Source organism: Heptranchias perlo, chromosome 18 (assembly GCF_035084215.1).
Source record: "Heptranchias perlo isolate sHepPer1 chromosome 18, sHepPer1.hap1, whole genome shotgun sequence".
NCBI classification, from domain to species: domain Eukaryota; kingdom Metazoa; phylum Chordata; class Chondrichthyes; order Hexanchiformes; family Hexanchidae; genus Heptranchias; species Heptranchias perlo.
The window spans coordinates 31,596,848-31,610,737 of record NC_090342.1 but is presented as its reverse complement, the minus strand read 5'-3'; the positions used below and the strand labels follow the sequence as shown (position 1 = coordinate 31,610,737).

General features: G+C 45.4%; 1 protein-coding gene across 1 annotated transcript in view; it reads right to left on the bottom strand.

The window, feature by feature from the left end:
- The window catches only part of LOC137334724 (sodium- and chloride-dependent GABA transporter 2-like), a 72,376-nt gene that overhangs the window by 9,250 nt on the left and 49,236 nt on the right, over positions 1–13,890 (bottom strand). Inside the window, exons 8-13 of the mRNA XM_067999633.1 lie at positions 11,557–11,691; positions 9,550–9,653; positions 7,801–7,925; positions 4,843–4,955; positions 2,619–2,756; positions 1,342–1,444 (exon numbers count right to left, since the gene is read on the bottom strand). Coding sequence (XP_067855734.1) covers positions 1,342–1,444; positions 2,619–2,756; positions 4,843–4,955; positions 7,801–7,925; positions 9,550–9,653; positions 11,557–11,691 — 718 coding nt within the window. The remainder of the gene's footprint in view (positions 1–1,341; positions 1,445–2,618; positions 2,757–4,842; positions 4,956–7,800; positions 7,926–9,549; positions 9,654–11,556; positions 11,692–13,890) is intronic.

Sequence of the window (13,890 nt, the reverse complement as noted above, 5' to 3'; positions counted from 1 at the left end):
GGGGGTGGGGGTTGGACGGGGAGGTGCAATTAAAATGAAGCCATTCACTTACCCACTCTGATCCCGCTGCCTTCCCGCCGTGTCCCAATCTTAACCTGCTCTTTTGAGGAAGGGTGGGAAGGTAGTGGGCTCCTTCTTTCAATATGCAGATTAAGCAATTTTAGTTGGAGGCCTGAGTAGAGGAGCAGTGACGACTTCCCCGTCAGGCTAAACCTGCCAGGAGATGGATCGGGCAACGGAAGAGGCCCAAAAGGTAAGTTTGACAAGGGATATTCCCTCCTCATCTGACTGGTGACACCTCACCATGCCTGAGCAACATAGGCACACTGAGAGCCGTGCGACCATCACGAACATCATAGAGCATGCTATTGGCATTTTGAAGCAAACTTTCAGATGCCTTGATCACTCTGAGGGCTCCCTACAATATGGCCCAAACAAAGTGGGCAGCACCATTCTTGTTTGTTGCATTCTGCACAACCTGACAATGGAGTTGGAGGAGGCACAGCAACAAGAAGAGGCATCAGGTGAGGAAGAATTGGATGAAGGCAAGGGAAAACCATAAGAAGGAGGATCAGTAGAAGGCATTGCAGCCAGACAGGCCAGGGAGCAGTTGATAGAGCAGCAATTTTGGTGACATCCTCAATCCCCTTATCTGTAAAGTCAAAAAAAGCCCCTCTGCATTATCAGTTCTTGTTACCCCTTCACAGCTCCCTTGATTCTGCATTGAAGAACATTGAAACCATTCAGCCATCCTCCATATCAAAGAAATTCTGACAATGCAAATAAGGAAGCTGTAATGAATAGAAACTATACACCAAAGTTGAAAATGTAATAAAGGTATTGGTTTTAATTCCAAACATAATATTGTAGTGAATTGTAATAAACCTTTTAAGAATAAAACACCATGTTATTAACTCTGCTACTCCCATGAAGTGCTCCGCCAATGGCTTCAGCAGAGCTGGTGGAAGGCTGCTGTTGCTCATGTGGATACCCTTGAGATGCTTGTGGATGACGACTCCCGGGAGCTCGAACCTCTAAGGGCCCGGCTGCAGACTGCAGCACTTTGCCTGCTGCCGGGGCAGCCTGGCCCAGCTGGCTTTCTTGCACCATTATTGGTATTGGTTGAGGGGGTGGCAAGGAAGCAGATGTGCTGACATCCTGAGAGAAAGCAACATGTACCAGTCCCGCTGCACCACTGCATCATCCGCCTAAAACCCACTGGGGGTTAACATCAGGGCCACCTTATCTCTCCTCTCAGTCACAATCTTTAAAAATATGTCGAGTTCTTTCTAGAATGTTTCTGCTGAAGATTATCGTCATGTGTCTAATTCATATACGTACCATACACCCAACTGATACAGAAAACTTCAAAAGTTGCCAGGAGCAGCAAACATGACCCGCTGACTGCGTAGTAATCAAACAGCTGAAAAACATATATCCCACCCTAAGGGAAGAGAAACAGAGACCATTTTAAATCATTAACAGGTGAATCCACATTAATTATTACTCCTCTTAAAACACAAAATAATGACATGTACTGCTTACTAATTTTTTTAAGATGCTAGTTTGATAATCTTTGGATCTTTTATTGGTAGAAATTTCTGGGCATTTTCAATATGTTATTATCCACTTTGGTTGGAAGAATAGAAAAGCAGAGTATTTTTTAAAAGGTGAGAAACTAAGAAATGTTGGTAGTCAGGGGGATGTGGGTGTCCATGTACACGAATCACAGAAAGTTAACATGCAGGTATAGCAAGCAATTAAGAAGGCAAATAGTATGTTAGCCTTTATTGCAAGGGGGTTGGAGTATAAGAGTAAGGAAGCCTTGCTGTTATTATAGAGGGCTCTGGTGAGACCACACCTGGAGTACTGTGTATAGTTTTGGTCTCCTTATCTAAGGAAGGATATACTTGCCTTAGATGGGGTGCAACAAAGGTTCACTAGATTGATTCCTGGGATGAGTGGGTTGTGCTATGAGAAGAGATTGAGTAGCATGGGCCTATATTCTCTGGAGATTAGAAGAATGAGAGGTGATCTCATTGAAACGTATAAAATTCTTAGAGGACTTAAAAGGGTAGATGCTGAGAGGCTGCTTCCCCTGGCTGGAGAGTCTAGAACTAGAGGTCATAGTCTCAAGATAAGGGGTTAGCCATTGAGGATTGAGATGAGGAAAAATTTCTTCACTCAAAGGTTTGTGAATCTTTGGAATTCTCCACCTCAGAAGATTGTGGATGCTCAGTTGTTGAATATATTCAAGACTGAGATCGATAGATATTTGGACACCATGAGAATCAAGGGATATGGGGATAGGGTGGAAAAGTGGAGTTGAGGGAGAAGATCAGCAATGAACATATTGCATGGCAGAGCCAGCTCGAGGGGCAGTATGGCCTACTCCAGCTCCAATTTCTTATCTTCTTATGTAACTCGCTTTGAATTTTAGGGCCCCAGTTTTTAACAATGTAATGCTGTGTTTGAAAATGGACTATACTTAGGAACTCATCTGCTAGTCGGTTCTAGGATGGGATCTTCACTCTACTACAGGTGACCCCTAATCAGACATTTTCACCTCGTACACAATCAAATGCTGTTCAAAACAGTTCTACAAAACAACCTCTCACCTCTGTCACCATCACCAGCCCAATAGTGAATGAAAAGATGGAGATGCCCAGGATAAGTAACTCCCTAAAATATTTTCTACGGAAAATCTCAGGAAACATATCAATTGCTGAAGTTGCCAGGCCTTCCACATCTACAAACTAAAACAAGAAATAATTAGAAAGATGAAGGTCCAACAAGTCAAATCTTAAAAGGCAGGCATTTTTATGTTCATGAAGGTAAGATTATCAGAACTGGATACTGGATACCTCGTTGAATCGTAGAATCATACAGCACAGAAGGAGGCCATTCGACAAATCGTGCCTGTGCCAGCTCTTTAAAAGAGCTATCCAATTAGTCCCACTCCCCTGCACTTTCAGCATAACCCTTAAACTTTTCCTTTTCAAGTATACAATTCTCTATTGACAACTCCGTCTTACCCGACCCCAGATCTCCCTTGCTCCCGCCCTTGACCTCCACGGCCCCGACTCCCGATCTCCCTCGCTCCCGGCCCCGACTTCCGCGGCCCTGTGACCCCAATATCCCTCACTCCCGGTCCTGACCTTCCCGGCCCCATGGTCCTGACCCCCGATATCCCCACCCCCAGCCTTGACCTCCCCGGCCCTGCAACTCCGACCCCTGATGTCCCTTGCTCCCGGCCTTAAACTCCCTGGCCTCGCGACTCCGACCCCCGATATCTCTCACTCCCGGCCTTGACCACCCCAACCACTGACATCCCCCGCTCCCGGCCCTGACATCCCCAGCCTCACGACCCTGACCCCCGATATCCCTCACTCCCGGCCCTGAGCTCTCTGTCCTCGCGACCCCTACCCCCAATCTTATGGATATTAAGATTAAATGATCAAACAGGAACAACAATGAATATCAGAGAAAGAACACAATGGCCAGTGTCGTAGATGATTAAACACATTACATAGAATGTACAGCACAGAAACAAGCCATGGCCCAACAGGTCCATGCCGGTGTTTATGTTCCACACGAGCCCTCTCCCACCCTCCCTACTTCACCTAGCCCCATCAACATATCCTTCTATTCCTTTCTCCCTCATGTGTTTATCTAGCTTCCCCTTAAATGCATCTATGCTAGTTGCCTCAACTACTCCTTGTGGAAGAGAGTTCCACATTCTAACCACTCTGGGTAAAGAAGTTTCTCCTGAATTCCCTATTGGATTCATTAGTGACTAACTTATACTTATGGCCCCTAGTTCTGGTCTCCCCCACAAGAGGAAACATCTTCTCTATGTCTACCCTATCAAACACTTTCATAATCTTAAAGACCTCTATCAGGTCACCCTTCAGTCTTCTCTTTTCTAGAGAAAAGGGCCCCAGCCTGTTCAATCTTTCCTGGTATGTATAAGCTCTCAGTTCTGGTATCATCCTAGTAAATCTTTTTTGTGCCTTCTCCAGTGCCTCTATATCCTTTTTATAATATGGAGACCAGAACTGTTCACAGTACTCCAGGTGTGGTCAAACCAAGGTTCTATACAAGTTTAACATAACTTCTCTGCTTTTTAATTCTATCCCTCTAGAAATTAACCCCAGTGCTTGGTTTGCCTTTTTTAGGTCTTATTAACCTGCATCACTACTTTTAGTGATTTGTGTACACCCAGATCCCTCTGCTCCTCTACCCCATTTAGACTCTTATTTTCCAAGCAGTATGTGGCTCCTTATTCTTCCAACCAAAATGTACCACCTCACACTTATCTATATGGAAATTCATTTGCCAATTACACGTCCATTCTGCAACTTTGTTAATGTCTTCCTGTATTTTGTTGGAGTCCTCCTCAGTATTAACTATACTCCCCAATTTGGTGTCATCCACAAATTCTGAAATTGTATTTCTGATTCCCTAGTCCAAATCGTTTATGTAAATGGTGAACAACAGTGGTCCTTAGCACCGATACTTGCGGAGCACCACTTCCCACCTTTTGCCAGTCTGAGTAACTACCTTTAACTGCAGAATGCAGTATAAAATAAATTATATGCAAACTTAGATTATAAAGCATAATTTAATGATGTTACCAGAATATTTGAAACCAAACTTCTTAAGAATTTCTACCAATTCAAATGAGAAACACTGATGCACCAGTTAAGGAAAAGATGAAATAGATGGACATTAAGTTGAAAGATATGCTCATTTCTCAGTCTAAGACCAATCCCTGTTTGGGGAAAGACAAGAAACCTATGTTGAACCTTGGTTGCTTTTAGACCAATGTCAGAGCAGTACCTGACTGTCCAGACCCAGAAGGATAATCATGATAAAGAACAAACAGCCCCAGAGCTGAGAGAAAGGCATCATTGTTATTGCCTTTGGATAGGCAATGAAGACTAGACCAGGACCTGCAGGAGAGATAAATAGTCAGAGTTTAGTAAATTATTTGCAGAATGCAGTATAAAATAAATTATATGCAAACTTAAATTATAAAGCAGTCTGGACTTCAACTGCCAAGATGGTCTTTTCCTTTTTCCTTTTTCTTAACTCTCTCAATCACATACTCACATACAGCATAACAACCACACGTGCTGCCACACATCTGCTACTGCTTACCCTTGCCACTATACAATGACCCTTATCCACCTCCCCTTTTTTCTAGATCTATCAGATGATTCAGGCATTCCCATTACACAGACCGAGGGGGTGAAAGCCTGCTGAAGATGCACCATTACTCACCCTGACCCTTCCAAGCACCAGAACAGAAATTAGCACCCTGTGTGGCATCAATAGTGAGTTAAAGGAGTCTGCACTGGGTGTTTCACCAAGCAGAGATGAACAAGAGCAGTTGCAGTTGGAAAGAACTGCTCAGGAAACAGCTCATCAAAAGACCATATCCTAGCTCTGCTGAAGAGGACAGAGATGCAGAGTTTAGGGGCCTAGCCTTTAAAAGAAAGATGATTTCTGTGCACCAGCAATTGCTGAACACATTTGACTGCCAGCCAGGGAGCTTCTAGAACATATCAGAGAGTGTGGCAGAATCTTTTACCAACTTGTGTGAGGTTCTGGTGCATGGCATCAACTACAGTCAACCATGGAGTGTGTGATCACCTCAATGGTTGCTGTAGCTGGCCCCTTCCTGCAGGAGTTTGTGGCACCAGTAATAGTAAGCCTTTGGAATACTCTTATTGGGGCCATGCAGGCTCTCGGCTCAACCATCTCCTCCACCTTGGACAGCCTGGGAGACCGAATAGATGGGCTTCAATCGAATTCTAGATGTCCTACACTTGTCCTTCCACAGATTAGTGCGAGTGCTGAGCTACAGACTAGTAGCAGAGGCATTCATGCAATGGAGATGGAACATAATGCAATCTCTCAAGTTGACAGCACACCTGGACCCTCCTGAACCCCTGAACCATTATCTGCCCTGGTATCAGAAAGCTAGACTGACTTGGCAAATAGCAAGTTGTTGCAGTCTGCAGCCAGCCCCTTTCTGGCCTGAGGTCCTAGAGGACAATGACTATGAGCAACTCATGAGCCCTTGATTGAGCCACAGCATCCTTCCATCTCCCATGCTGCAGCCACTGATAAGGAGCACCTCATAGAAGCACTGGGGTAGGTAAGGGAGTAGTTAATACAGGTGCTGAGGGCTCACACCAGGGTGATAATTAGTATGCAGGCGTTTGTGTAAGCCAGCAAAGTCACAAGCTTCTTGGAAATCTTTGATTGCAGAGAGTGTTCCTGCAGTAGCTGGTGACCTCGCAATGTTAGTTGGTATGTATACAAATGTTGCTCTTTGGTCAGATGCGGTTTATTGGAGGGCAGCAGGACTGGGAGAGATGCTGGACATGACTGTTAATGCCTGAGCAGGGTTTGTTCAGCTGAGATGGTCTTCAATGAGTTGCTACTGGCGGAGCAGGCTGGAGGAGCCGTATGGCATACTCCTGCTTCTATTTCTTATGTTCTACCGGAGAGCTCTGGTCGCAGGAAACTGTTGGACCTGCCCCGTTTCTTTGCTGTCCTGCATGTCATCAGTGTTCGCTCCCGGCTGCCTGGAAAGCAGGCATGACCTGCATGATGCACTGCTGGTGATCAGACACATTAATGGACTGAAAGCCCTTGCAGTGGGGTCGCATGAAGGGCAACATGGATGCAGTCAATGTTGATCTGGACCTGAGGCGATCCTACAATCTGTGCAAACCCTGTCCCGCTGCTTCCAGATGTCCATGGAAAAAGTGATGAAAGTGTTTGATCTAACAAGCATGGCATCAGTCACCTGCTTAATGCAAGCATGGACTGCAGACTGACTGATGTTACTGATATCCCCTGTAGCAGCCTAGAAGGAGCCAGAGGCAAAGAAGTTGAGGGCTGCAGTGACCTTGACTGCAACAGGCAATGCTGTTCTAGCTCTGGCAGTTGGTTGCTGGTCTTGTTGCAGGAGGCGAGACAGCTCTGCCACAGCCTCCCTGGTGAAGCACAATCTCCTTATGCTCAGCTCCTCAGGGAGCCGCAGGTATGTTGTCCTGGGACTATAAACTCTGTTGGGAGGATAAGGATTCCTTCAAATACACCTCCTTCTATTTGCTCTCCCTCCAGCTGCAGTTCCGTCTGCCCCCTCCTACCGTTGCTGCTCCTCCTCCTCCTGCCACAGTGGAATTCCCAGAAGGACCCCTCACATGAAGAAATAAGTATGATGCCAGAGGGCCCTTAAGAGTTCAGAACATTCAACAACAACTACAAGCACATTGAAATAATCTAAATAGCAACAAAGAAAAATCTAATACAAACAAAATGTCTGCTGAAAATTTCTATAGTTTTTCCTCAGGGCAGCTGGGGATCCTTTTAAATATCGCTGGAAACAGTCGCCTTCCAACTTGTAACGCCCATGGTTTGTGAGTGGGAGCAGGAACTGGCAGTAGCAACACGAGCAGAGTTCAAAATGGCATTGGGATCGTGACCCTGATTTGAATATATCAATGAGACTCCTGCCTGTTTCTGCGGGAGTTCTAGCCACCTAGATCAAGGTCCACCCAAAAATCGGAACGGGCTGAAATCAAGTGGTAAGTTGATGCTTCAACCATGTGCGCTATTTAGCTCCCGTTACTGCCCCATTTTTAAGCACAAATGGGGCAGTAGAGATATGAATATTGCTCCCCCGCCTCCCCCTCAAGTCTCCAACATCTTCACTCCCAAGTTAAATGACTCACAGAAGCACCACTTTAACATTGAATTTAAAATGAGAGAATTTCCTACCAGACACAGCCACCTCAGAAATGGACATCCCTTCCTCATTGGCCATGAATCCTAGGACAGAAAAGATGGCAAATCCAGACACAAAGCTGGTTCCACTGTTTATGGCACTCAATATCAAACAAGCACTATGGACAAGAAAAGGAATGAAATCAGAATACCTCTATAGCTGTATAAATAGCAACTTAATAGTAGGAATGTAAGGATGGGACTGTGAACAATAATCGAGTTTATTTTCACAATATTAAAATAGGGTTGGCTGGGTTTGCAATGGGAGTGGAACACCGGGGTGGAACTTATCTTGGAGTGGATTTCCGGTTCTAACGAGTTGACTTCTCACCCAGCAGAGGCAGCAGGAGGTCAAAGTAATTTTAACCCCGAGCCTCATTCAAATGGCACCGGTTCACTTGCTGCCCAGAACAGTTGTGAAAAGGGTGCCGGCAGGCAAAGATCGGGGGTTCTTGGCTGCCCGCAGGCTTCTAGGTAAGTGGCGGGGGGGAAGAAGTAGGGAATCCTGGGCAGTGGAAACCGCGACTTTCCTTGTGGGACCCAGAGGAGCACATAGCGAAAAGTTTTAGACTTACAGGTAAGTGGCGGGGGGGAAGAAGTAGGGAATCCTGGGCAGTGGAAACCGCGACTTTCCTTGTGGGACCCAGAGGAGCACATAGCGAAAAGTTTTAGACTTACAGGAAAGGCCTCTTCTGTCTTCAGACCAGCTGCAGACCTGCTTCTGCCTAGTTGGCCATCGCATAAGGCTTCCCCGCTTAGGTCCAGTTTGTAACCACCCATCTGTCTGCTTTCTGCCAGGCGGGTAGGGTTAAAATCAACACCACCGTCTTTTCACATAAGGAATCTATGTGCCAAATCCAGGCAACCTGATGGAGCTAAAGCGTCCTCTCAGTATACGGAGTGTGGCATTCCACATGAATGCTACTATGATATTACATTTAAATATTGGTCGACCCGGAATTCCCTCTATTGTTGTGTCAGTAAGCTGATGTAATGTGGGCAGATGGTGACATGAAACGAGCAGCAGCCCATGCTACTGGGTCCTCGTCCTTTTTGTGCCTATGAAAAATTCAGGTGAATGTGAGGCCAGATGCATAATACATTCTCTCACATATGGCGAGCGTCCTTTAACATCATACTAATGCTCATATGTACCCTAGCTCTGCTGGTTACAAGAGAGATCTGTGAATCCCTGGCATTAAGCAATGCTAAGGGCCTCAGGGAGGGATTTCAATTTTAAACAGCCATTTTCCCCCAAGTAATTGATTAAAGCATGTCACTACTCACATTACAGCAAGGCACCGCAATGAATTCCTACCCCCCACCCCCTCCCCATCTGACACGGGTACGCATTGTTCGTGGCACCCGCTTGAAATATTTAAATGCCCTTGACCCCTACAACCAGGCTGGAGTCAGGGACACAATGAGAGATGCTGGCGGAACTAAACCCTGCTGAGCATCTGCCGCCATTGCAGCAGGCGGGAAGTCCAGGGCCTATCGGTATATTGTATCACTCCAAGACTAACTCAGAGAGAGACCTTCATCCCCTCTATTAAGACTGATTTTGAACCCAGGTTACAGAGGTGCAAACACAATGCACAATCCATTGAAACATTCAGTTCTAATGAAATATAAGGTCAAGTGTATAATAGTTGATGAAGCACCCCCACAAATCATGCTTCTGTTACAAGCTCAAGAAACATTGCAATTGTAGAGGATGATATCCTGTAAGCAGCAGAATACCTGTAACAGTTATTGTTGTAGTCATTGTAGCTTCCCAAGGCAATGAGGGAACCCAAACAGACAGCAAAGGAAAAGAAGATCTGGGTACCAGCGTCCAACCATACCTGATGAAGACAAAAAGAAGAAGGGACCATGTTAACAGCAGTCACCAGTCACATTTACATACGCAATCACAAAAAGACCTTTTAAATCAATTTAATTGTGCATCAAAAAAGGTTTTTTGACAAAAAGAAGTTTTACAGCAGTCATAAAGTCTGGACAGGATGCACGAATTGGTGAAGAGTAAACAACCTTTCTCTCAACTTTGGCCTCAAAGAGCCATTTCATTGGTGGAACATTGGCGGATAGGCCCACAGCCAAACCAAATTATATGGGGTGTGGTCAGTTGAATATGCAGGGCGGGTGAATCACATCAGTAAAGGTGCTTCAGCCGGCCTTCCTGAACGACCAACCAGAATGCTAGAGAGGTGCCCTGCTGCTCTGATGGCAGAGAGGACATGCTGGAAGGGCCAAATGAAAATGCAAGTGGGCTTCTTGGGGAAGAAACAGTGCAGAATATCACAGAACTAAGTTCCTCCCCAAATTATGGTCACAAGTGGGCAATCCACCTGCTCTGTCCAGATACTGGAACGGAATTTTAGGGTCAACGTCTCCCTCTGTTGCAAGCATTCTTGTCTCTCTGTGTGTAGAAATATTTTCTAATCTCACTCCTGAAAGGTCTGGCTCTAATTTTTAGACTGTGCCCCCTACTCCTAGAATCCCCAACCAGCGGAAATAGTTTCTCTCTATCCACCCTATCTGTTCCCCTTAATATCTTATAAACTTCGATCAGATCACCCCTTAACCTTCTAAACTCTAGAGAATACAACCCCAATTTGTGTACTCTCTCCTCATAGCTTAATCCTTGAAGTCCAGGTATCATTCTAGTAAACCTACGCTGCACTCCCTCCAAGGCCAATATGTCCTTCCGAAGGTGCGGTGCCCAGAACTGCTCACAGTACTCCAGGTGCGGTCTAACCAGGGTTTTGTATAGCTGCAGCATAACTTCTGTCCCCTTGTACTCTAGTCCTCTAGATATAACGGCCAGCATTCCATTAGCCTTATTTATTATTTTCTGCACCTGTTCATGACACTTCAATGATCTATGTACCTGAACCCCTAAGTCCCTTTGGGCATTCACTGTTTTTAACTTTTTACCATTTAGAAAGTACCCTGTTCTATCCTTTTTTGATCCAAAGTGGATGACCTCACATTTGCCTACATTGAATTCCATTTGCCACAGTTTTGCCCATTCACCTAATCTATCAATATCCCTTTGTAATTTTATGTTTTCATCTACACTGCTTACAATGCCACCAACTTTGTGTCATCGGCAAACTTAGATATGAGACTTTCTATGCCTTCATCTAAGTCATTAATAAATATTGTGAATAATTGAGGCCCCAAGACAGATCCTTGTGGGACTCCACTAGTCACATCCTGCCAATATCATACCGGAAGCAGTGTCTTTGATGAGCTAATGTTTATGGAAGGTGGAGGATGGGAGAGCGGCAAGTAGACCATTGGTTAAGTCTGGAAAAAGGCATGGATGGGAGTTTCAGGGGTAGATGGGCTGATCTGGGGGAGGCAGGTGATTTTACAGAGGTGGAAGTAGGCGGTCTTTGTGATGGAGCTCAGGGTTGAATAGGACCCTGAGGGTTAGCCTGAGACATCGGTTGGAAAGAGGGATGGAATCGGTGGCAAGAGTAGGGAGTAGGGAGCTTGTTGCCAACTTCCAGCTGAACTTATGCACAATCAGGAAATCAATGCTTTCATCTTTGTAATACCATCTGCGAAATAACGTGTATAACTGGCAATCAGTGAGACTTGTCACAGTTTTACATGTATTCACACCATCAGGTAAATCATTTGGCCCATGTTATAATATCGCACAGGGGGCTATAAAAATATATTGCAGGTGTAGCAACTATTCACACAAATATTAAATATATCTACTGATCCATTTACCTGAGGGTCAGCCAGCCTGGATAGATCAGGGTACAAGTAGTACTTGATTCCCTCAGCAGCACCTGGCAATGTCACTCCCCTGATCAGAAGGATGATCAGCATCACATAGGGGAAGGAAGCAGTGAAATAGACAACCTGAAAAAGAAAATAAACAGCAGAAAGGAAATCCATGCTGACTCCAGCTACCGGCAAACACAATGGACCCGGAAATCCTCAGACCCACACTGTGCCTCTGGCAGTCTGCTCCTGAGGCCAACAGACTATCCAGGGTCATCTGATTTAAATAATTTTGGCAGATTCCCATGCCAGTATGAGTGCATCTTGGGTGCCTGCTGGAGATGTGGAAGATGTGGTGCCAGATACCCGTAAGGGGATGCTGCTGGCAAGCTCCCCGAAAAGATCCAAGTTTCAAGGTAATTGGCCCCTTTTGTGTGAGGCCTGATGATAAAAAATTTAAATCGGATGGAAAGGCAATGGCCTAGAAATTTTTGGGTTCCTTCCCTGCCCCAAATCCTAGTGGGAAATCCAACAAGATCCTCTTCTGGGCAGAGATATGCGAGAAAGGATATTGGCTCGGAGGAAATTCAGGACAAATATCCTTTTTACTCATTTAGAAATTGGATGATTAGCTTAGGGGAGCTGAAGTTGGCCTTCCTGGTGTGCCACCAGTGCAGGGACACTTTGTGCAACCAACACAATGAAGGGACCTCTCTAGATTTGCTCTGTCCCCTCATTAACAGCTGGGTGTTGCGACCCCACCCACCCCACAGTGTACATCGCCCAGCTCGCAGAGGTAAGAAGGGAGCACAATTTCTGAGAGATGTGACTTGAAAGTACAGGCGCAGGGCCATAAATCTGTGTTGGCACTCCCTGCGGGTTTGGAGTACAGCTTTGGTGAAAGTGTTAGAAAATAAGCACAAATTCTGACAATTCATAGAGTCCAGCCAGAAATGCTGCCATCACTGAGACAGCAATGTTGACAGGGCCCAGGTAAGAATGTGTACCACATTTGGGCATGATTGTCCTCAACAAAATGCAGTCAGGACTGCAATAGAAGAGGTGGTGGAACAAGTAAATGTAATCTCCGAAGCTAAGAGTTCAGTCTTCCAGATGAAGAAGAAAGATCCACAAGAAGGTTGCCAAGGTACTTTAACCTTCTACATACCTTTTTGTGCTGATCTGCAATACTATACTGCAACACACATTCCCTTTCACCTTCATACTCTCCCAGAATGACTTTTTATATTTACACACCCCTTGCCCATTAAAGACTCCCTCACTACCTTTTTATCAGAGAATCCTGATCCAGAAATGTTTCTGCATATTGTTGCTCAAGATGTGGGTGCAAGTCCACATGCTGTGTCTCTTGTTTTGACTCAAGTGTGTGTTACTTCCTCTGCTGCTATTGGCCCATTTCTTCCTTATCCTTTATCTCAAAAAGAGCTTGCAACATCATTTAGGGAATGCCCATGGTGTAGATCAAGTTGCCTTGGCCAGCAAAGATGTCTAGCTGCTTTGGGATGGGGAAATCCAGTTCCCAAACAAATGTCACCAAATGACTGTTGCATAAAAAGTTCAGAAGAATTCCAAAACTCATACAAGTCAAAAAAAGCCAAAAAAATAAACTGGCATAATAAAGAAGCAACATGGTCACCAAAATTGGATGCAAAAACAATGGCCTGGAAATTCCTGTGTTCCTGATGTGGCAGCACAAGTGTGACAGAGCAGGACTTATACCTGCTGAAAATGGAGAAGGCTGGCCCTGTCTGAAATCCTGCCGCCAGCTTATTTCAATAATACCGGATGAACCGGATTGGGTGGGGGGGATCCATCCAGCAGAAGGCCAGATACGTCGGGGGATGGAAAACTGAGGAAGGGAGCAGAGGAAGGACTCAACTTCATTATTTAAAAGGCTGCATGCAGTTAAGGAGTTAAAGCATGCAGACTCTTGGAAGAGGGAGCGAAATGCTGCTGAAACAGAAGGGAAAAGGCAAGCATCTAACTCCTCTGAGGCTGACGTGGAAGTGCTGCTGTGACAAATTGGAGAAAGGAGGGATGCCATTGTTGGAGTAAAAGGAAAGAAGCCATCATGTGCAGTAGCATGGGCTTTTTTTTTTATTCGTTCATGGGATGTGGGCGTCGCTGGCGAGGCCAGCATTTATTGCCCATCCCTAATTGCCCTTGAGAAGGTGGTGGTGAGCCGCCTTCTTGAACCGCTGCAGTTCGTGTGGTGAAGGTTCTCCCATAGTGCTGTTAGGTAGGGAGTTCCAGGATTTTGACCCAGCGACGATGAAGGAACGGCAATATATTTCCAAGTCGGGATGGTGTGTGACT